Here is a 22,203-nt window from a genome sequence, read left to right as displayed (position 1 = left end):
TTTATTTTATACAAACATTTAAACAATTTTAACAAATACATAAACACTAACGTCTTGTTCTGTAGTCTCGTCATTAGATGAAACAGCAGTAGCCTTTCCTCGCTGCTATAGAGAAAGAGACAGAATATAGATGTGAGCCAGAAGTAAAAAAACACAAGTATCCTGTCACTCAAGCACACTTTTACCTTCATATGCCCAGAGACATGACAAAATAAATAACTAAAACCTCAGTCAAGCACTAAAATAACTACTGCCATATAGTAACCTAGAATGAGACATTATGTTAATTTAGAATGTTTCTTAAACAAAAGGTGAACACAGTAGAGTTAGTGGTTATCACAGCTATAGCGATACCCACATGTCATTTAAAGCATCCATCCAATAATACATCGCTTTAAACTTGAATACAATCAAACCTCTGAGTTGTAAAAACCTTTTACCCCAGTACACTTGTTGTAAATGGGAAATTAACAATGGAGAGCATGGAGTTCCATGGAGATTATCCAAGCATCAATCTGCAGGGCTAAAAATCAAAACCAAGCACAAAAACTGCAGTTCCTCAAGTGGTCACTTGAAACTGGCTTCAAAAGTGAGTCAAACCCACAGAGTGTCATGTTAAAATGTCCAACTTTAGAAATAGACATGTTCACATCCTGGTATAAAAAACTGTTTTATTAGTGATATCTTCTTTTTACTCTAGCAGGTATTTGGGTGTACTACAGCCATAACGTGTATGAATACTGGTTGCTGATAACTTAGCATTCAATTCTCCTGTCCAAATGTGGTCTTGCGCTGAAAGGCCAACATGGCTGTGGCCAAAATACCAATGATGAGGCTTCATGGTTCTCCACATACCCACAGATGATATGACCATGGTTAAGTCTATCCTTCATATACAATCTATATGTATAACTCAGTCGCCATTTGAGGTACTGCAGTTTTCTGGAAAGGCTTCTTTTTTCCCATGCAATGAGTGCATATATAAAAAGTTGAACATTTAAATTTGGCTGGACATGTTAGTTCTACTCCTAGCAGTATTAACCTGAAATTTCCAGGCAGGCGAAGAGGACTGGACAAAGATACCAGCCTGAATAAGCTGAATAAGCCTGGAGTCAAATTTAGATCAGATATGTTTTTATTTCATAGTTTCCCCAATAGAGTCTTTGCACATTTTAACCAGACCTCATATTCTCTCCATTAAGGGTTATAATCTCTCTGAACAAGTAAACAAAATTAGAGGGTTCTTGTGTTTTCAAACTTTAAAAATGAAGATGTTTTACCGTTTTAAGGCCTACACCTTGTCCTCTATTATTTGATGGTCCAGCAGACGCACGTCCAGCCTAGATGACAGGAAGGGATGACCTATAAATGTCTTCATATGATCATATTAATATTGTGAAAAAAACAAAGCAGAAACGCTTAATTTATTCTGAGCTCACACACCACAGGATCATCATCTGTAGCTTCAGTATCAGATGAGCAGGAATATATAATCTGTGCATCACTGCGGACAGCGGTAGAGTCTCTCTCGCTTTTTAACTGAAAAATAGAATGATATCGTCTTTCTATTTTTCCTCCCAAAGTTCATCAGTCCTTGCATTAATAAATTTTTACCTTTTTAGTGTGTGAATCTCCTCTGTCTTTTGGCTCACTAGGGCCATGACCAACCTAAGAAACAGAAAAAGATGCATCAAGACATATGGTAAACATTAATGTGTGGCTGCACCTCAGATATCAACCTGTCATTGATTTCAGCAGCGTGATTAACATTTCTTTAATTAAACGAAGCATCATGTGAACAGCCAGACCTTTGGGGGCATCAAACATTAAAAAATTATTTCATACAAATAAAAATGAAATCCTGGGCAATACTGCATTTTTAGAAACTGGAAAAGTAACGTGCCCTCTTTGTTGTGGCATGAAATATGATGTCACCCATGTTATTTAATTTAATTTAATTCAATTCAATTTTATTTATATAGCGCCAAATCACCACAACAGTTGCCTCGAGGTGCTTTATAAGAAAAATAATACAAAGAAAACAGAGAAAACCCCAACAACAGGGTTTAAAAGACATGTTGATGGTTTGGAGGAATTATTTACTGAAGTTAGCTCAGAAAGATCAATTGGAGAAAAAGGGTCAAATAAATATCAGTGGTACTGAAAGTAGCTGTAGATCATGTTACATCTGTGAGATGAGTGAGTAATTTTTTTCTCTAATGGTTAAAATTTAATTTGTGAAGAAGTTCATGAAGTCATTACTAGTTGACGTTAAAGGAATAGTTGGCTCAACAGCGCTCTGACTGTTTGTCAGCCTGGCTACAGTGCTGAAGAGAAGCCTAGGGTTGTTCTTATTTTCTTCAATCAGTGATGAATAATAAGGTTCTAGCTTCACAGAGGGCTTTTTCATAAAGCAGCAAACTATTTTTCCAGGTGTTCTACAATAAATTTTCCAGATTAGTGAGACGTCATTTCCTCTCCAGCTTATGAGTTATCTGCTTTAAAGTCCACGTTTGAGAGTTATACCAGGAAGGCAAGAAGTTCTGATTTGAGGCTTTCTTTTTCAGTGGAGCAACAGTATCTAAAGTTGTACGCAGTTAAGAAGTACAACTATTAACAAGATAATCGACCTTTGTGGGAGGAGCATTCAGGTACCTGCTCTGCACTGTGTTGGCACAAGGCGTAGAAGAAGATAACAGTGGGTGAATTATATCCTTATACTTAGTTGCAGCACTTGTAGAAAGAAATCTACTGTGATGGAATCTATTCCCCACTACTGTCTGAGAATTCAGACAGACACTCGTAGTAAGGCCCAGGAGGACAATCGATAACAGCAAATAAAACTGTTTTTTGAGTTTTTAAGCCAGGGAGGACAAGGCAAAGCATCAGGCTTTCAAATGAATTCAAACTCCGCCTGGGTCCCTGGTTGACTAACAAGCTGGAGTGGAAGAGTTGAGCTTCGAGGATTATTGAGGCACAGGATATCCTGTTCATCTCGTTATTTCTCTGTGTGCATGTGTTTCAAAATAACTACTGAAACAATATTGTGCAAGTCTTTGTGGTTAATTACAGGGGGTGAACTGACAAAAATAAATAACTTAGATTTTGTAGCTAATCTAATTAAAATTCCTTTTTAATCTAAAAGAAATGAACTGAAATGACTTTCAGAATAGTTCATGCCTTTTTTAGGGTATAATTATATATTCACACTCTTTAAAAACACATTTGCAAACAACATTCAGAAATATTTCGGCTCTTAGAAAATGTAAATATAAAAATCCCTCGTGAAATGCTTCCCAACATGTAAGTGTGACAAATCAGAAAGAAGGCTTCCTGATTTGTCACATTTACATGTTTCACATATCAAGGTAATTTTAATATTTCTGACAACCATCAGAAAGGATTACAAAGCCATTTATTAGGCTTTGCGATATCAGTGAACCACAGTGAGAGACATCCACAAACGGAGAAACTTTGAACAGTGGTAAACCTTCTCAGCAATGCTTGTCCTACCAAAATTACTCAAAAAGACTAAAAAGAAACACACACACAGACACACAAAAGAACAACTTCTAAAGAACTGCAGGCTTCACTTGTCTCACTTAATGCCAGCATTCATGATTCAACAATAAGAAAGAGACTGGGCAAAAAAGGCATCCATGGGGGAGTTCCAAACAGAAAACCATTCCTGACCAAAAAAAGATTCTGTGGACTAATAAGACAAAAGATGAACTTTTTGAAAAGTTTGATTTCCTTTACATCTGGCGTAAAACTAACACAGAATTTCATACCAACAGTCAAACATGATGGTGATAATGTGATGGTCTGGGGCTACATGGGCTAAAAAAAGAAAGAAAAAACAACCTAGTCTAAGTCTGGACTTAATTCCAACTGAGATGCTTTGGCATGGCCTTTGACAGGCCGTTGATGCTCCAAAACCCTCCAGTATTGCTGAATGAAAACAATTCTGCAAAGAGTGGGCCAAAATTCCTCCACAGTGAAAGCCTCATTTCCAGTTATTGCAAATGCTTGGTTGCAGTTCTTGCTGCCAAGGGTGGCACAATCATATGCCTCCCTTGGTTTAGGGGGCAATTATTTTTCCACACAGGGCCGGGTAGGTCTTAAAAGCTTTTTTCCCCTCAATAAATGAAATCAACATTTAAAAACTGCACTTTGTTTTTACTCAATTTATCTTTGCCTAATATTCAAATTTGTTTGATGTTCTTAAACGTGTGACAAGTATGCAAATAATATTAATAATGACTAAAAATACATTTTTTCCAGTGTATCTTGCAAATAGTTAAACAAAGCCTCTTTCGGTAGAAATGATTTAATGACAGAAGGTTTTGCGGGGTTTTTTTGTATACAATGTTACCACATTGAAACATCAGAGTAGGTGAATAGCGCCGATCATTTGTTACAGTGTAATGCAGGAAAACTCCCAGCTCCTCGGATCTTACTTTGACACGTACCTCCCACTTATACACAGCTGGCACCACTGGCCGCTAAATAATAACTTCCATATTTTTTTCTTTCCAGTTGACACCAGTTATCAGAAAGCTGCGAAGCAGTGTTATTTTCATCAGGGTTCAGAGCTAAGAAGCTCGTCTGGATGCTGCAGGCGTCTAGTTTTGTACACACGGCTGCTTGATTTGCTGTTTGCAGAGTAATTAAGGGTTACCTCGCTGATCTTTGTCTTTGCAGACGTCTTTGTAGGGCGCCCACTTCTCGGCAGAGTAGCCACAGTACTGAATCGCTTCCATTTATACACAATTTTCCTAACTGTGGAGCGATGAATATCCAAAGTGCGTGCGATTATTTTATAACCTTTTCCAGCTTTGTGCAGATCAACAATTTGCGATCGTAAAGCTTCCGAAAGCTCGTTTTTGCGAGGCATGATTCACGTATTCATTACGGGTTTCAGCTATCAGGAAGCGCTTCCCCCTGCACCGGAAGTGTGAATGGATATAGTTTTTTCTTGAAAAAACCCCCAAACAAATACCTAAAAAAAGGCAAAAATGTTTCTCTTTTTTGGAGGGGAAGGCTTTATAATAACGTAATAATGTGTTAAAAACAACAAAGTAAAAACTGTAGCCACTGTTATTATAGCCTCTTTGACCTTTCTTTTTGACTGGCAAAGATTAACCAAGACAGGCCAGTAATTTAATTAATGACCTGTAGTCTCTGCTCGATGTCATTTAAAGGAATAAAAAAAAAAAAAAGTCAAGTTTTTCATGGAACCCCATACATTTTTTCTATAATAAATGAGATGAAAAGTGAATAGAAAACAGTAGTGGGATATGACTTTGTTTTAATCCTTAATACTTTGCTTCTATCAGATAATGATCATTTTGAGGAGGAGAGGGAGGCTGGGTTCATGAAAAGCATATGTAAACAGGGAGAAACCACAGTGTGTTATACACAGGATACAAACGTGCTACACAGCGAAAAAACAGCCTGTGGGATGACTCAACTGGTCATACATGTGACATTCATCTTTTCAATTCAATTCAATTCAATTTTATTTATATAGCGCCAAATCACAACAAAAGTCGCCTCAAGGTGCTTCATAGGTACAGAGAAAAACCCAACAATCATATGACCCCCTATGAGCAAGCACTTTGGCGACAGTGGGAAGGAAAAACTCCCTTTTAACAGGAAGAAACCTCCGGCAGAACCAGGCTCAGGGAGGGGCGGGGCCATCTGCTGAGACCGGTTGGGGTGAGAGAAGGAAAACAGGATGAAAGACATGCTGTGGAAGAGAGACAGAGATTAATAACAGATATGATTCAATGCAGAGAGGTCTATTAACACATACTGAGTGAGAAAGGTGACTGGAAAGGAAAAACTCAATGCATCATGGGAATCCCCGGCAGCCTACGTCTATTGCAGCATAACTAAGGGAGGATTCAGGGTCACCTGGTCCAGCCCTAACTTTATGCTTTAGCAAAAAGGAAAGTTTTAAGCCTAATCTTGAAAGTAGAGATAGTGTCTGTCTCCCGAATCCAAACTGGAAGCTGGTTCCACAGAAGAGGGGCCTGAAAACTGAAGGCTCTCCCTCCCATTCTACTTTTAAATACTCTAGGAACAACAAGTAGGCCTGCAGAGCGAGAGCGAAGTGCTCTAATAGGGTGATATGGTACTACAAGGTCATTAAGATAAGATGGGGCCTGATTATTTAAGACCTTGTATGTGAGGAGCAGGATTTTGAATTCAATTCTGGATTTAACAGGAAGCCAATGAAGGGAAGCCAATACAGGAGAAATATGCTCTCTCTTTCTAGTCCCTGTCAGGACTCTTGCTGCAGCATTTTGGATCAGCTGAAGGCTTTTCAGCGAGTTTTTAGGACATCCTGATAATAATGAATTACAGTAGTCCAGCCTGGACGTAATAAATGCATGAACTAGTTTTTCAGCGTCACTCTGAGACAGGATATTTCTAATTTTAGAGATGTTGCGCAAATGGAAGAAAGCGGTCTTACATATTTGTTTAATATGTGCCTTGAAGGACATGTCCTGGTCAAAAATGACTCCAAGGTTCCTCACAGCATTACTGGAGGCCAAGGTAATGCCATCCAGAGTAAGAATCTGGTTAGAGACGATATTTCTAAGATTTTCAGGGCCGAGTACAATAACCTCAGTTTTATCTGAATTAAGAAGCAGAAAGTTAGCGGCCATCCAGGTCTTTATGTCTTTAAGACATTCCTGCAGTTTAACTAATTGGTGTGTGTTATCTGGCTTTATGGACAGATAGAGCTGGGTGTCATCTGCATAGCAGTGAAAATTTATGCTATGTCTTCTAATGATGCTGCCTAAGGGAAGCATGTATAATGTAAACAGAATTGGTCCTAGCACCGAGCCCTGTGGAACACCATAATTGACCTTAGTGTGTGAAGAGGACTCAACATTTACATGAACAAATTGGAGTCTATTAGATAGATATGATACAAACCACTGCAGTACAGTACCTGTAATACCTACAGCATGTTCTAATCGCTCTAGTAGGATATTATGGTCAACAGTATCGAACGCTGCACTAAGGTCTAGCAGGACAAGCACAGAGATGAGTCCACTGTCAGAGGCCATAAGAAGATCATTTGTAACCTTCACTAAAGCTGTTTCTGTGCTGTGATGAGCTCTGAAACCTGACTGAAACTCTTCAAATAAGCCATTCCTCTGCAGATGATCTGTTAGCTGTTTGACAACTACTCTTTCAAGGATGTATGAAAGGAAGGTTGGAGATTGGCCTATAATTAGCTAAGACTGCTGGGTCAAGAGATGGCTTTTTGAGTAAAGGTTTAACTACAGCCAGCTTGAAGGCCTGTGGTACATAGCCGATTATTAGAGATAGGTTGATCATATTTAAGATCGAAGAATTAATTAATGGCAGGACTTCTTTGAGCAGTTTTGTAGGAATGGGGTCTAAGAGACACGTTGATGGTTTGGAGGAAGTAATTATTAAAGATAACTCAGAAAGATCAATTGGAGAAAAAGAGTCTAACTTAACATCAATGGTACTAAGAGTAGCTGTAGACGATATTACATCTGTGGGATGATTATTGGTAATTTTTTCTCTAATGATAAGAATTTTATTTGTGAAGAAATTCATGAAGTCATTACTAGTTAGCATTAAAGGGATGGTTGGCTCAAAAGAGCTCTGACTTTTTGTCAGCCTGGCTACAGTGCTGAAGAGAAACCTGGGGTTGTTCTTATTGTCTTCAATCAGTGACGAATAGGAAGATGTTCTGGCTTTGCGGAGGGCTTTCTTATAAATCAGCAAACTATTTCTCCAGGCTAAATGATGATCCTCTAAATTTGTGACACGCCATTTCCTCTCCAGCTTACGAGTTATCTGCTTTAGGCTACGTGTTTGAGAATTATACCACGGAGTCAGGTACTTCAGATTTGAGGCCTTAGTTTTCACAGGAGCTACAGTATCCAGAGTCGTACGTAGTGAGGAGGTAAAATTATTAACAAGATAATCGACCTCTGTTGGAGTAGCGTTCAGATAGCTGCTCTGCTCTATGTTGGTACAGGGCATTGAAAATGCACAGTGGGTGGATTATATTCTTAAACTTAGTTACAGCGCTTTCAGAAAGACATCTACTGTGATAAAGTCTACTCTCCACTGCTGTGTAATCAATTATTGTAAATGTAAATGTTATCAGGAAATGATCAGACAGGAGAGGGTTTTCAGGAAACACTGTTAAATGTTCAGTTTCTATGCATAATTTTAAAACAAGATCTAGAGTGTGATTAAAGTGTCACAAGTCACAAGACAAACACAATATGTCAGACAAGGTAAAAAAGCTATCCAAACCTGCCTGGCCATGTGTGAAACAGGAATTACCCCCCAAAGCTAATAACTAGTTTTGCCAACTTTAAAGACCTGCAATAAAGTGTTTTTTATAACTGGCAATGAGTCCATCACTTTGTTGTAGAGGAATTCTGGCCCACTTTTCTTTGCACAATTGTTTTAATTCAGCTACAGATTTGCCCGAACAGCTTTGGTACACCTTGATTCTCAAACTCTCTCAGTGAATGGCTCTCTTGAGATCAGTCTACAACTTTTTTACATGGGTTGTACTCTGATATTCTGAACTCTCCAAAATATGTTTTTTTTAGGGGTTCCAGGGAGGTGACTCCTGTGATTGTAGAAAGAAGTCACATTCTACATTAGTCCATGGGGAAATAGCCCCAACTCCCAATGGAGCAGTGCAGATCCATCTAATGACAACGATAATGATGGTGATTTTAAAGACTTATGGAATCCATAAAGCATGAGTGCGTCTGTCATTAAAGCCAAATGAGAGAACCAAACAAAGATGTTCTGAAACTTAAGGCAATTTTTCAAAGATTCAAGTTTTTAATCAAAGCTGATATTAACAATTTGATGTTGAATACAAAACAAACATGAAATTGAAGGACCTTCACTGGTAGTTTCTGCTACATACAAAACATATGTACAGGTGCACTTTAATGTACAACAAGAACACTGCACAACTGAAAAAGATAATGATAAAATAGTATTTTTAATGCACTTTGTCCAGATGGTGCAATAAGAGCATAAAGTAATGCAATACAGAAGTTGTGCTTATTGCATGTTTCGGTACTGCCCATGGTAGGGTTGTGTTGGATGTATCACCTGTTGGAAAATGGACAGCATGTTTTCTTATTTGAGTTATCTGATTTAATCAGGGGTTGTCAAAGTAACGATGGTTGGTTGGAACATTTCCAACACTCCCAACCCAAGCTCAGAGAGGTCTGACATGAATCATAAATGACAGACTTTAATGTGTCTCAAACACAGGCATTCTCATGACATATAACTGACCCACGTGTTCAATCATGAAACATTTGGAAACAATGTCCTGGCATGTTATTGCACACAGTTCATTTGAGTTCCTCACTTTTACAAGGAATTTGGCGATGTTTGTGTTGATCTGTGTGTTGTGGATAGTTGGCTGTCTGGTTAGTCGCTGCAGCTGCTTGCAGAAAAAGACCAGTTCTCTGCAGGAGCAGCCGGGCCTTCCTTCACAGCTGCAGGGTTTCGGTACAACGACCAAGGACTCCACCACGGCAAAGCAACTGCTCGTCTCTATTACTGAATTGTTTCTTTTTAATGTACCACTACACTCCAAACTAGTAACCAGCATGTTCTTATAAACACAACGCTTATATTCGGTTACACTGTCACGATGTGGCTGGCACCACGAAAGTGTTTCATTCTTCTGCAATGCTGCAATTTCTCTTGGTGTCAAAACTCTCTGAGAGTCACTTCCCAGAGTCACTAACTCTTCTCCAATGTAATTTAATGACTTTGTAAAACAATCATAACTTGTCATGGAACAGAAGAAGTCTTTGATTTCTGTGCTGGTGTCCTGAAGGGTAGCACTTCCTTGTCTTATTATTTTCTCATATGAAAAGAAATTCTTGAAAATCTGTAATGAAATTGACTGTGTACCAGAGTACATCTGCAACAGTCTGCTGTTCATGTCTTGAAAAACAAACACTGAATTGGCCCACAAAAGCCCCCAGTTCCGGACACCTTCTGTAAGATGCGTCAACAAATGGCAGTCGTACGAACAATGCTCGAGTCCATAGAGAGACGGTATCTGTGCTACAAACTGAACCAGACACAACTCTGCACAGTTGAGCTCATCCTGAGTGGCAAAGTGGGAGAGGAGGACGTGAAGGGCAGAAGGAAGAAGCATCCAGTGCTTATAGTACACTGCCGGTAAAACATTCCTCAGTATTACAGGAGAATAGAGGAGAGCAAATGCTCTCCACTCACAAGCTTTCCAATGCATCCTCTCACTGAGGCTCCTGGGACTTCGGCTGATTTCATTTGGTGGCTGGATCTCACACAAGGCTCTGTCCAGGTCGTTTAAATGCTCATCTGTCAAATGGAAGTCCTTGCTGGCATAAAGCGGGTCAAACCACAGATTGACGAACTGACGGACAACGCCCAGACAAAAACAGTGCATGTAATCTGGGACAAAGCCTTTGATAATGTCAAATGACGGCAAAAGGAACAGGAGACTTGGACCTTTAACCCCCATTTGACTCTGGTCATAACTATTTCCCATCACTAACTCAGCATGTTGCAGCGTTTCAGGCATGTGTCTCAGATCACAGCCGTCCATCTGTATCGGGTAAACTCTGGTAAAACCCCTGCCCTTTATAACCATCTCACCTTTGTGGTAGCAAAAACCACAACCAAATTCTTTGTTAAACGGCTCAAAGTTCTGCACCATTGCTCTTGCTATCGCATCACATGTGCATATTTTAACTGTTACTGTGGTGTGATGCTCCGAGCCGATCTCATCTTTCCAACAGAACCCTGCAGCAGACAGTTTCTGAAGCTCGTTAATGAACGGAGTCAAAAAACTCTGAACTTGTGGTTTTCCTTTGCCAAACCATAAAGTGTGCAACAGAACGTTTTTGCATCGTTCCACATACGGTAGTTCATTGATGGTACACAGGATGGGCCAGATGGAGTATTTTGAGGAGCTGAAGACGGGCAAGCCATCGCAGTTGAAGGTGAGTGTAATACTGCCATCTTGTCTTTCACTCTTGTATTCGTTTCCAGTGTGGACATCAGAGAAGGAATCATCCCTCGTGAAATGCATCCCAAGCTTTGAGTGGACGCGTGCAAGGAGGTTTCTTAGCTGAATTTCTAGCGGCATTACAAGGAAGTAGTAAGCCTTCAAGATCAGATATTTTCTGTTCAAGCTCTGCTGGCACACACTACACTCATTACCGGGACCCACACCAAGGTAGTTTGTACACCTGGGGCAATAAAAGTGAATCTCAGTCTTTCCATTGTAATCAGTCGAATGTTTTTTTAAAAAGCGAAGCGACTTTGGAACACATCCGGGTACCACCAAGTTTAGGAGGTGCAGGAGATCTCTGGCTGCTGCTTTTGACAAGCCGTGCTTCACAATGAACGCCAGGAGGAGCAGGAGGAGGGCTCCCATTGTGACTGAGGAACCAGCATATATCTTCTTCTCTTCACAGAAAAACTGCTCCTAGTAACACATGACAGGCCAGAAATATGCTTTAAAAGCTAAATGTAATAGAAATGAACCAAAATGTCATCATTTCCATATATATATAAAAATAACAAATGAAAAATACTAACTGTTGGATCTTCTTCTGTAGTTTCATCATCAGATGAAGCAGAGTTGGTCGCTCCTTGGTGCTATAACATAAAAGAGAAAGAGATATAAGCAGGTATATTAAGTTAAGGTGCACGAAAAACCCTAACCCTGCTTACGCTTACATTTAAGCTCCTCTTCACCTATACATACAGTCTCCAAAAATTTCAGTGTATCAAGCATTAATTAAATAATTGATTAAATGTTGATCCAAAATCTGTGCACTGTGCAGCCCCACACACAGGGTGATCCGCACTAACTCACTAATGGAGATTTGCCGCGTTAATGCGGTTATGACGTTAACGTCATTTTAACGAGATTAACACTAACAGCACTACTAAAAATACTACTATATAATATTTTAACAGAGAAGTTACCAATGTTTGCTTAGGATGTATCCTAAATGGCTGAGGTTCAAGAGGTGAAGGAACTCAGTGGTTACAGCTGCCTGTGTCAGTACCCTTGAAGTACCCGTGGTGCCTAATAATTCATAACTTCAAACTTAAATCAAATTTGGTCAAATTTGGTTTCCTGAATATGTTTACTCCTTCATCACAGACTGGTTTTTGGGATTTGGAATGTCACTTCACTGGTAGGGAAGGAAACTTAGCTAATGCAGGTGGTAGAACAGTACTGATTAGATATGGTTGGGATCACCTTCAAACATAGCAAGTGTCCTGGAGCCAAACTAATGGAGAAGGATTGGAGTCTTTCCTTTTCTGAAATGGTCCATGGTACGAGGCAGTGGGCAGATGTGGGGATACTCAAAAACTCTCTGCAGAGCACTATCATTTTTTAGTTTTTCCCAAACAATGCGAGTGTCACCTTCATGTGAGTATGAGACTTGTGCAAGGCTCTGACTGTTGTTGACAGCAGTGGGAAAGGGAAAAATGCCTTGGGACTCCCTATTTCAACGGAAGAGTGTTTTGTTATTGTATTTCTATGCAAGACATAGGTTGACCATGTGCAAACATTAGGTGGTTCATTAGTGTACTTGGCACCAAACACTTGAGGGCAAACTTCAATAACTGACTGAGTGTCACGGCGAGTGGAGTGAGCCGTGTGGAAAAATAAAGGAGGATCCAATCGCAGGCAGTCGTGGAGGAGTGAAGGTGGTTTATTGAGCACAATGCACAAGTGGAAAAACGGCAAACAGAGATCACACTAAACTATACTGGAAACAACTAAACTACTGAATACGAACCGGAACTCAAACATGAAGCAAGGTAGACGACGGTACAAGATGGTGACAGCAGGGAGAACACACGAATGGGACATGGTGGATACACAGACGGACCAGCGACTACTACAACAGAAGACACGACTTAAATACACAGAGAAACACAGGGAGATTACACACAGGTGGGGGACACAGCTGGGAGTAATTAACGAGACGAGCCAAGGGAGGTAAACTGAACACACTCACATGAGACGCAGACCTTCACAATAAAACAGGAAACAAGAAATCACTACACAAGGACGCAGACTCGACACTGAAAGACAGACTGAATATAACACATGGAACCTGAACTATACTAAACGTGAGACACAACCGAAGAACAAATCCTAAAACATGAATAAACAGAAACCTAGAAATCTAATAATAATAATAATAATACTCATAGCACCCGAAAACCACAACAATCATTCAAAAATAAACCAAACATCAGAACTCAAAATACTGGGTCGAACTGACCCAGAACCGTGACACTGAGCTAAAATAACTTCTGATCGGAGTCCCTATGCCTTAGGCATCTGGGTTAAGTGAGGACCACAGCTGCCACCATATCACTACATGGTTGGATCAGATAGTGTGGAAGAGTGTTTGGCAGACCTAGTAAACTCAAACTCAAACTGTGCTGAACTGTGAACGTCTGGTGGAGGCCCTGTCTATAGAATCTTTAACCCTTATGTCTAGAAGGATTGGTCTTGCATTAAAATCCCTCTGGGTTGGGGGCACAGCTGGAGCTGTGGTCACAAGGATATTGGTGCCTGCCATGTTGGTCACGTAAGGACCCAATGGCAGACAATGGAGATCAGCAAGGCAATGAGGCTGAAGGAGGAGGCTTTCTGGGCCTGGTTTGATCCAGGGGTCACCTGAAGAAACAGGTGTGTATTGAAGTGTCAAGAGGGCTGAGGCTTCTATTGCAGAAGCAAAATCTTGGCTGTGGGATGAGTTCAGGGTAGCAATAGAGGAGCTGTTTTTGCTGGACTCAAGGAAGTCTTCTCTGAAAAGGAAAGCAGGCCTTGGTTCAGACCTTGTATGCGCAGGGAGGAACAGCTAACCAGGACTAGGGTAGTGTAAAGAGCACCAACTCCTAACCTCTAAATCCAAGCTGTGTTCGACGTTCACATAAATCACGTGATAGGGCTGGGCTAGGTTTCACTATGGGTTCACCTGAAACCTTGGCTGATTGTGACCCACACCTGTTTTCACACCCTCGCTCGTGTGATTAGGTAGAGTATCAATAGGGGGTACATGACCCTCTTGGAGGGATAATCCCATAGGGCTTAAAATCCACTTTTCCTACAGATGATTTGGTTCTGTTAGCTTTATGGAGCATGACTTTCAACATGCATTGTAGCAGTCTGCTGCCACATCTGAAATGCCCAGGATGAGAGTCAGGACCTCAAAATCTAAGGCCACAGTTCTCTGCTGGAAAATGGTATAATGCTCTGGGTTGGGGGAAAGACTGCCCAAGATGAACGAGTTCAAGTACCTTGGGATCTTATTCACAAGTAATCAGACGGCAGAACATGTGCAGTCGACTCCTGAAGTGCCGCTCCGTCAGCAGTAATATGGGCATTATGAAGGATGTTGTGGTGAAGACATATCAGAGTAGAAAGGTAAAGCTTTTGCTTTGACAGTTCATCTGAATTCCACCCATTAATTACAACCAAGAGATTTGTGTTATGACTGGCAAGGTTGCGAATACAAGTGGCCAAAATGAGTTTCCTCATTGGTGGGTGGGTGGATGGGTTTTGAGTTTTGACTTGAATAAGGGAAGAGATCCAGTATTCCTGATATCAGGAGCAAAGCACCTGAAAGCACTGTTCCCCATAGTGGTGAGGTGGGGAGAGGAAACAATAAGGTGAATGCCCAACGAAGACCTAAGAGAACAAAAGGAGTAGCAATGTGGAGTAAATCACACCAGTAGGGTGGGGCCAGGTTATGGATACATTTGAAAGTCAGAAGCAATATTTTGAAAGAGATTTTAGAAACTACAGGCAGCCAGCGAAGCTGTTGAATAACAGGAGTGATGTGCTCTCTGGAGGGTGTGCGAGAGGTTCGGGCTGCAGAATTCTGGACGAGTTGGGAATTTGGTCTCCCTAACAAGTAACTTCACAAAGAAAAGAGGATTACAGTTACCAATCTGAGTGACAAGGCTATGGACAAGGATACAGGCAGCATGTGGGGTGAGGAAAGGATGGAGACGATTGATGTTGCGTAAGTGGAAGTAGGCGGACTGGGTGATGTAATTAATATGAGACCGAAATGACAAGGTGCTCATGAGGATGACACCCAGACTTGATACCTGAGGGGAGGGAAGGATGGAGGAGTTGTCAATATTACTGGAAAACTTGTGGGATTTGGTTAGACAAAGCTGTGCTGATGAGTAGAACTTCAGTTTTATTACTACTGAGCTTTTGAAAACTGGAGGAGAACCATGATTTAACCATAAGGGAGTGTTCGCTCCGGTCAGCTGAGCAGCTGTTGCTCTCAGTCCCCAAATCACGGCTGAAACTGAGAGGAGACCGAGCGTTCTCTATTGTGGCTCCTAAGCTTTGGAATAATCTTCCTCTTCACATTAGGCAATCGACATCAGTGCTGGTTTTTAAATCTAGATTGAAAACGCATTTTTATTCACTAGCTTTTGACTCAGTGGTTGACTGACTTGTATTTACTTATATTTTATTGTTTTCGCTATGTTTATTATTTTATCGTATTTATTATTCTTATGGTATCTATTATGTTTCTATTGTTCAGCACTTTGGTCAGCCTTGTGTGTTTTTAAAGTGCTATATAAATAAACGATGATGATGATGATGATGAGTCACAAAGGGAGATGGGTGGAAGGGTGAAAATGGGCTTGGAAGAAATATACAGCTGAGTGTCATCCACATAACAGTGAAAGTTAATATTGCATTTCCGAAATATGTGACTTAGTGGAAACATGAACATAATAATTAAAAGAGGCCTCAATACTGAACCCTGGGGCACACCAGGAGAAACAGAAAAAGAAACTTGAAGAGTGAAATTTAAGTTGAATGAACCGAGTGTAATCCGAGAGATATGAGGTGAACCAGACAAGGTGGGTATGACTAATGCTGATGAATGCAAGTCTTTTAGAAGGATAGTGTAAGAAATCGTATCAAAGGCCGAACACAGATCAAGAAGGATGAGGATAGTGAGAGAACCGGAGTCAGCTGCCATCAAAAGGTCACTGGTGATTTTTAATAATGCTGTTTCTCTGCTGTGAAGTGGAAGGAAACCAGACTGGAATTGTTCATAGAGATTATTGTTACTGAGGTGTGTGGGAAGCTGAGAGGTGACAAGTTTCTGAAGATTTTTAGAAATAAAAGCGAGGTTAGATATCGGTTGAAGGTTAATGAAATTATGGGGATCTATACCACGTAGCAGGATTTTTTAAAACAAGTGTCAAAAACTTTACTTCTTCTAATGGCCACTTGAGGCTATATTCACAAAAAAAGAGTCAATCCCCACAGACTCCCATGTTAATGTGTCCAGAAGTTTCCCACAACAAACTTCCCACGCGTAGGACTAATAAAGGTTATCTTATCTGTTTTAAATTATCACGTTTACAGTCTGGTACAAAAAAATGTTTCCCTCTCTATGGCTAATGTACTGCTTCATAACAATTTTATGATGAGTGGTGTTTTTATTTTTACTGTTTGGATTTTATTAAGGCTTCAGGTTGTGACTGACAGGTGTGCTAATACAGCTGTTGTTGCCAGTAGCTTTCTGTTAGACCTCACCTACATTAATTTGAGTCACTAAGGCTACGTTCACACTGCAGGTCTTAATGCTCAATTCCGATTTTTTGATCAAATCTGATTTTTTTTGTCTGCTTGTTCACACTACAAATAAAATGTGACAGCAAACGCGCTCTAGTGTGAACCCTCAAAGCGGCCCGCATGCGCAAAAGAAGACGTCACACACAACGCGCTCTGTTTAGACCCAGACCAAACAGTATTGTTTGACTGATGGCCCTTAATATAAAGACTTGTTTCGGACTTTACGTTTCCCAGTTTTGTTTTAAGTCATAAATTTATTTTGTTATTTGCATATGGCCTAATAATGATCCTTATTGCTGTTTTAGAGGAGCGGTGCTTCATAGGATAGTTGCAGATTTCTGTCAGAATCTGCAGATTATACAGTACAAATAAAATGTTCACGTTTCTCCAACGTTGTCTTCCCAACAGTTTCACTGGATGGCCAGGAAGCGTTCACAATGTCTTCTCGGGCGCTTCTTCGGCGCTGATAATTGGCGTTTGTCTTGTGTCAGTGACGTAAAAGACGGATTGAATGCGACATGACCATTCAAACAGCAGTCGCTTTCTAAAACATCAGATATGCATCGGATTCAATACCACATACGAAAGTGACCCAGGTCGGATTTGAAAATATCGGACTTGTGCTGTTCACACTGCATACCATGATCGGATATGGGTCGCATAGGGTCAAAAAAGTCGGATTTGATGCGCTTTCGCCTGCAGTGTGAACGTAGCCTAAGTTGGGCGTCTTGATTGCGTTTGTGGTGTGGGTTCCTTCTTTAAATTAATTATTTGGATGGTTTGCTTTAGTTTTAACTAAGTAATTATTGCACTTCTTTCTGCATGTGCATATTTACCATTTCATGGTCCGGATCTCCTCCTCTGCTCTCAGCTATTCCAGCTGACAGATGACTGGCCTACGAGTCAGAAAAGGATGGCTGATGAACATCTTGATGTCATCATTTTGATATCCTTAAAATCATTTTCACTTATTGTTACTTCACATACAATAGGGTCTTCTTCATCTTCATCAGATGAGTAAGAATCTGTGTTTCCATCACTGCAGATGGTGTTATCGCTCTAAAAATTTAACAGGAAAACAGAATGAGGACCTGCACTTGAAACCATGCTATCTGCTATTTTTGGTTCCTCCCTAAAAGGACTAGAGAGGTCAATTTGAATGTAAATGTGGCCAAATTTAGATCAGGCATGTTAATAATATTGAGATGGTATTTTTCAGTTTTCTATGTCGACTAATCGACTCTGGATTTTAAAAGGTAAACAGAATGAGGGGTTCTTGTCTTTCCAAACAATGCTCAAACTGAAGATGCTTTACCATTTTATGGGCTGAACTTCCTCCTCTGATATCTGACGTTCCAGCCTAGGAGACAGGAAGTGATGAGCTACAAACATCTTCATGTGATAATTTATTGTATATCATTTATAAATATATATATACAGTAGCTAACACACCATATTCTCTTCATCTGTTGCTTGAGTATGAAATGAGTCGGAATGTATGATTTCTCCATCCTTGTGGGTAGTGCTAAAGTCTCTCTGGATTTAAAGAGAAATATATAGAATGATAGGTTTTATTAGATTACTTTAAAAATCAGATATTTTAAACAAACATTTAAACAATTTAAAAAAATACATAAGCACTAACGTCTTGTTCTGTAGTCTCGTCATTAGATGAAACAGCAGTAGCCTTTCCTCGCTGCTATAGAGAAAGAGACAGAATATAGATGTGAGCCAGAAGAAAAAAACCCAAGTATCCTCACAGTCAAGCACACTTTTACACTACATATGCCGAGAGATACATGACTCCAAAATAAATAACTAAAACCTCAGTCAAGCACTAAAATTAATACCATTATATTATAAACTTTAAAGAAGTTCATTTAAATTTAAAGCTTACATGTAAGCCCTCATTATTTTAAATCAGAAGTCACTGTAAATTTTACATTTACTGTCTAGTATAAAGACAACATAAACAGTATACTGTCAGTAGAGTTGGATGTCTCAAGACCGGTCTTGGTCTTGAGACCACTTTTACGTGGTCTTGGTCTTGTCTTGGTCTCGGTCCCGTCTTGCTGTCTCAGATCGACATAGTGGTCGGGAGATTTGGAGTCAACAGTATCCATGAGACACAACGTAGCGTTCGATAATGTGTCATGCGCAAAAGCATCAGCTCTAAGAGCCGTGCTTAGAGAGTGCTTTGTAGTGAATCAGAAGAGTCGACTCCCCTTGAGCGAGAGCCGGCTCCTCACTTAATTTCCTTTCGCTGCTCAGCTCTCACACAGTGGCTCAGCTATGCTCCAATCCCTCCATATTGTGGCCAATCACATGCGAGGATATAGGATAATATCATTATGTGAAAAACAGAGATGGTGAGAGACGCGACAGTCAAGTGGAGCGTGCGTCCGTCCTCTCAGTAAGTGAGTGAGACAGTAGACAGCGGTGAGGAGGGCTGTGCGAGTGCATCGCAAAAACACATAAATATGCCTGACACCGTAAACAAAGCAGCATCTGGCTGCAGTTTAAAGACTTTTTTGTCTCGGTCTCGTCTCGACTTGGTCTTGACTCGGTCTGTCTTGGTCTTGGTCTTGTCTTGGTCTCGATACCCTCTGGTCTTGGTATTATCTTGGTCTTGGTTTAGGCGGTCTTGACTACAAGTCTAACTGTCAGTGTAGACGACAGAGATCAGCCTGGACAACTCATAAAACATCTGCTCACATCTGGTTGAATTAAGTGGTTGAATTCAGATTACAAGGAGCAGTAAGCCGCAGATCAGCAGTACAGTTGTTGTGAATAGAAAACTAACAATGGAGAGCATGGGGTTCCATGGAGATGAACCAAGTGGCAATCTGCAGGGCTAAAAATCAAAACCAAACACAGAAGTGCCAAAAACTGCAGTTCCTCAAGTGGTCACTTGAAACTGGCTTCAAAAATGTGTTAAAACCAACAGAGTGTCATGTTAAAATGTCCAACTTTAAGAGTAAACATGTGGTCTGGCACTGAAAAACCAACATTTCTGTAGCCAAAATACCAATAATGAGGCTACAAAGTTAGCCACATAACGTGTGTGGGTAAGTCCATCCTTCATTAATAGTCTATATGTATAGCTCAGTTTTTAAGCCAACCATAAGTGGCCATTTAAGGTACTGCAGTTTCCTGGAAAGGCTTTATTTTTCTTATGCAGTGTGTGCATATATAAAAAGTTGAAATTTAAAATTTGGCTGGAGATTTTAGTTCCACTCCTAGTAGTATTAGTCTGAAAGGCAGACCAGTTGGACTGCACAAAGAGACCAGTCTGAGTGAGACTGGAGCCAAATTTAGATCAGATATGTTTTTCTATTCTTAGTTTTCCCCATGGAGAGTCTTCGCACATTTCGTCTTTCTATTTCTCCTTTTAAAGTTCATCAATCCTTGAATTAATCAAATTTACCTTTTTGTGATGCAAATCTTCTCCTCTGTCTTTTGGCTCACTAGAGCCATTACCAACCTAAGAGACAGAAAAAGATGCATTAACTCATATGGTAAACATTAATCTGCGGCTACACCTCAGAGATCAAACTGTCATGGATTTCAGTAGAGTGATTAACATTTCTTTAAGTGAACCCATTACCAAAATAATTTTATACAAATAAAAATTAAATTCTGGATTTTTGGGGAGTGGAAAAGTAACATGCTCTTATTGGTGTGGACTGGAATAGGTAGGTGGGGCAAGTATTGACTGGTGGGATGTCACCCATGTTATATCCTGTTCATCTCGTTACTTCTTTGAGTGCATTTCACAAGAGTTACTCAAACAATATTGTGCGAATCTTTGGGGTAAATTGCAGGGAATGAATTGCCAAAATTAAATAATTAAAAATTTGTAGCAAATTTCATTAAAATTCCTTTTTAATTTTAAAGAAATAAACTGAAATGACATTCAGATTACTCCCTAAAAAGACATTTTAGCGGTTAGAAAATGTAAATATGAAAAATGGCAAAAATGCTTTTATTAATGGAGAGAATTTTGTAATGCAAGGGGGGGGTGTCACTTGATCTGTCTCATGTATGATCACATGCTCACATACTGTGAGCTGGACCAATATATGGTACCATGAAAAAGTTTTTCGTTTTCTGCTTCCTGATTTATTACACTTACATGTTTCATATCATCAAAGTAATTTTAATATTAGAAAAATTTAACCTGCGTAAATAAAAAATGCAACTTTTTAAATACGTTTTAAAATTTATTAAGGGAATAATCTATCCAAACCTACCTGACCCTATGTGAAAAAGTAATTCCCTCCCTTAATTACTATATTTCAGCTCAACTGAGGATCCTAGTGTGTTGGTGCAATGTAGACTACCAAGCAAGATGGAATGAAATAGAAACAGTTGCCTCAAGAGATTTTCCGATTCAGGCAAGCTTAGGGGACGTGACACTTATTAAAAAACAAATTAATCAAGGAAACCAATGGATTAACTTACCATTAAAACTCTGGTTACAATTTCTTAATAAGAATGATAGGAATGAAGAGGCCAGGATCTTAAGATGGGCGCTTATGACCTTGATTTTTTACCCAATAAGTTAGACGCAAGATATAAAAAATGGGCAGGGCAAGGCTTAATGGCATATTGTATGTTTTATGATAAGGGAACTCTTAGGGACTTCCAATCAGTAAAAGATCAATACCAGTTAAGCAATACGGATTTTTTCAGGTTTCTTCAAATCAGGCATCATCTACATAACTTTATACCTAAGAGAACAGATCTTTTCTCTCTTCCCGTTTTGAATATATTTGTCAAGGCTTACCATGCAGATCCTGGCCTCAAGGTGATTTCTAGATTGTACAAGGGTTTACAAGAGGTTAAGAAGTTGAATACTATCTACATTAAACAAAAATGGGAAAGGGAAACAAATATGGCTATTTCAAATGACATCTGGTATCAGCAGTGTGCCTTTCAGTGGAGAATTTCTAGCTCTAATATATGGAGATGTTTTGGATTGAAGAGTCTCTGTAAGTTTTTTATTACACCTGCACAAAGTAAACACTATTCTAATCACTCTAGCTGCTGGAGAAACTGTGGGGCTCAAGGAATAAAACACTTCCACTTATTTTGGTCTTGCCCATTGATCAACACTTTTTGGGTATCGATTCACTCTGAGTTACAGACCATTTTTAGTATGCAACTGCCCTTTAATTGGGATGAACTTTTGTTAGGATATTTATACTCAGTGAATGTAGATAAAATGTCCAAGCTGTTATATGGTATTCTGAGTCTGGCTGCCCGAAAGACTATTACTAAGAAATGGCTAAGTGTGAAAATTCCATCACTAAATGACTGGCATGAGACTGTTTATGGGTTGTTTAAAATGGAAAGAATTACCTTCTCTAACAGATTTCAATATGACATATTTATTGAGATTTGGGATAAATGGAAACATTATATTTTGACAAGGAGACCCGATTTTGTTTGAATCTCTGTAATTCTGTATGCCATATTTTTGAACTGCTATGTGTATATGTGTG

At 39.7% G+C, this 22,203-nt stretch overlaps 1 protein-coding gene across 4 annotated transcripts in view; it reads right to left on the bottom strand.

Annotated features, from left to right (window-relative positions):
* Window positions 1-22,203, bottom strand: part of LOC134626508 (uncharacterized) — a 29,258-nt gene that overhangs the window by 6,088 nt on the left and 967 nt on the right. Inside the window, exons 2-9 of one of the 4 annotated variants that reach the window (XM_063472404.1) lie at window positions 20,124-20,180; window positions 18,342-18,395; window positions 18,149-18,232; window positions 18,012-18,056; window positions 17,684-17,755; window positions 17,533-17,592; window positions 11,644-11,703; window positions 8,881-11,530 (exon numbers count right to left, since the gene is read on the bottom strand). In XM_063472404.1, coding sequence (XP_063328474.1) covers window positions 9,290-11,530; window positions 11,644-11,703; window positions 17,533-17,592; window positions 17,684-17,755; window positions 18,012-18,056; window positions 18,149-18,232; window positions 18,342-18,395; window positions 20,124-20,180 — 2,673 coding nt within the window. In that variant the 3' untranslated portion in view covers window positions 8,881-9,289. Of the gene's footprint in view, window positions 1-51; window positions 106-1,280; window positions 1,341-1,443; window positions 1,540-1,614; window positions 1,669-4,681; window positions 4,940-8,880; window positions 11,531-11,643; window positions 11,704-17,532; window positions 17,593-17,683; window positions 17,756-18,011; window positions 18,057-18,148; window positions 18,233-18,341; window positions 18,396-20,123; window positions 20,181-22,203 lie in introns of those variants that run through there. The other 3 variants (XM_063472401.1, XM_063472402.1, XM_063472403.1) reach the window with 3 other exon arrangements.

The sequence above is a fragment of the Pelmatolapia mariae genome, linkage group LG4 (assembly GCF_036321145.2).
Source record: "Pelmatolapia mariae isolate MD_Pm_ZW linkage group LG4, Pm_UMD_F_2, whole genome shotgun sequence".
In the NCBI taxonomy this organism is placed as follows: Eukaryota; Metazoa; Chordata; class Actinopteri; order Cichliformes; family Cichlidae; genus Pelmatolapia; species Pelmatolapia mariae.
This window is presented reverse-complemented; position numbering and strand designations above follow the sequence as displayed.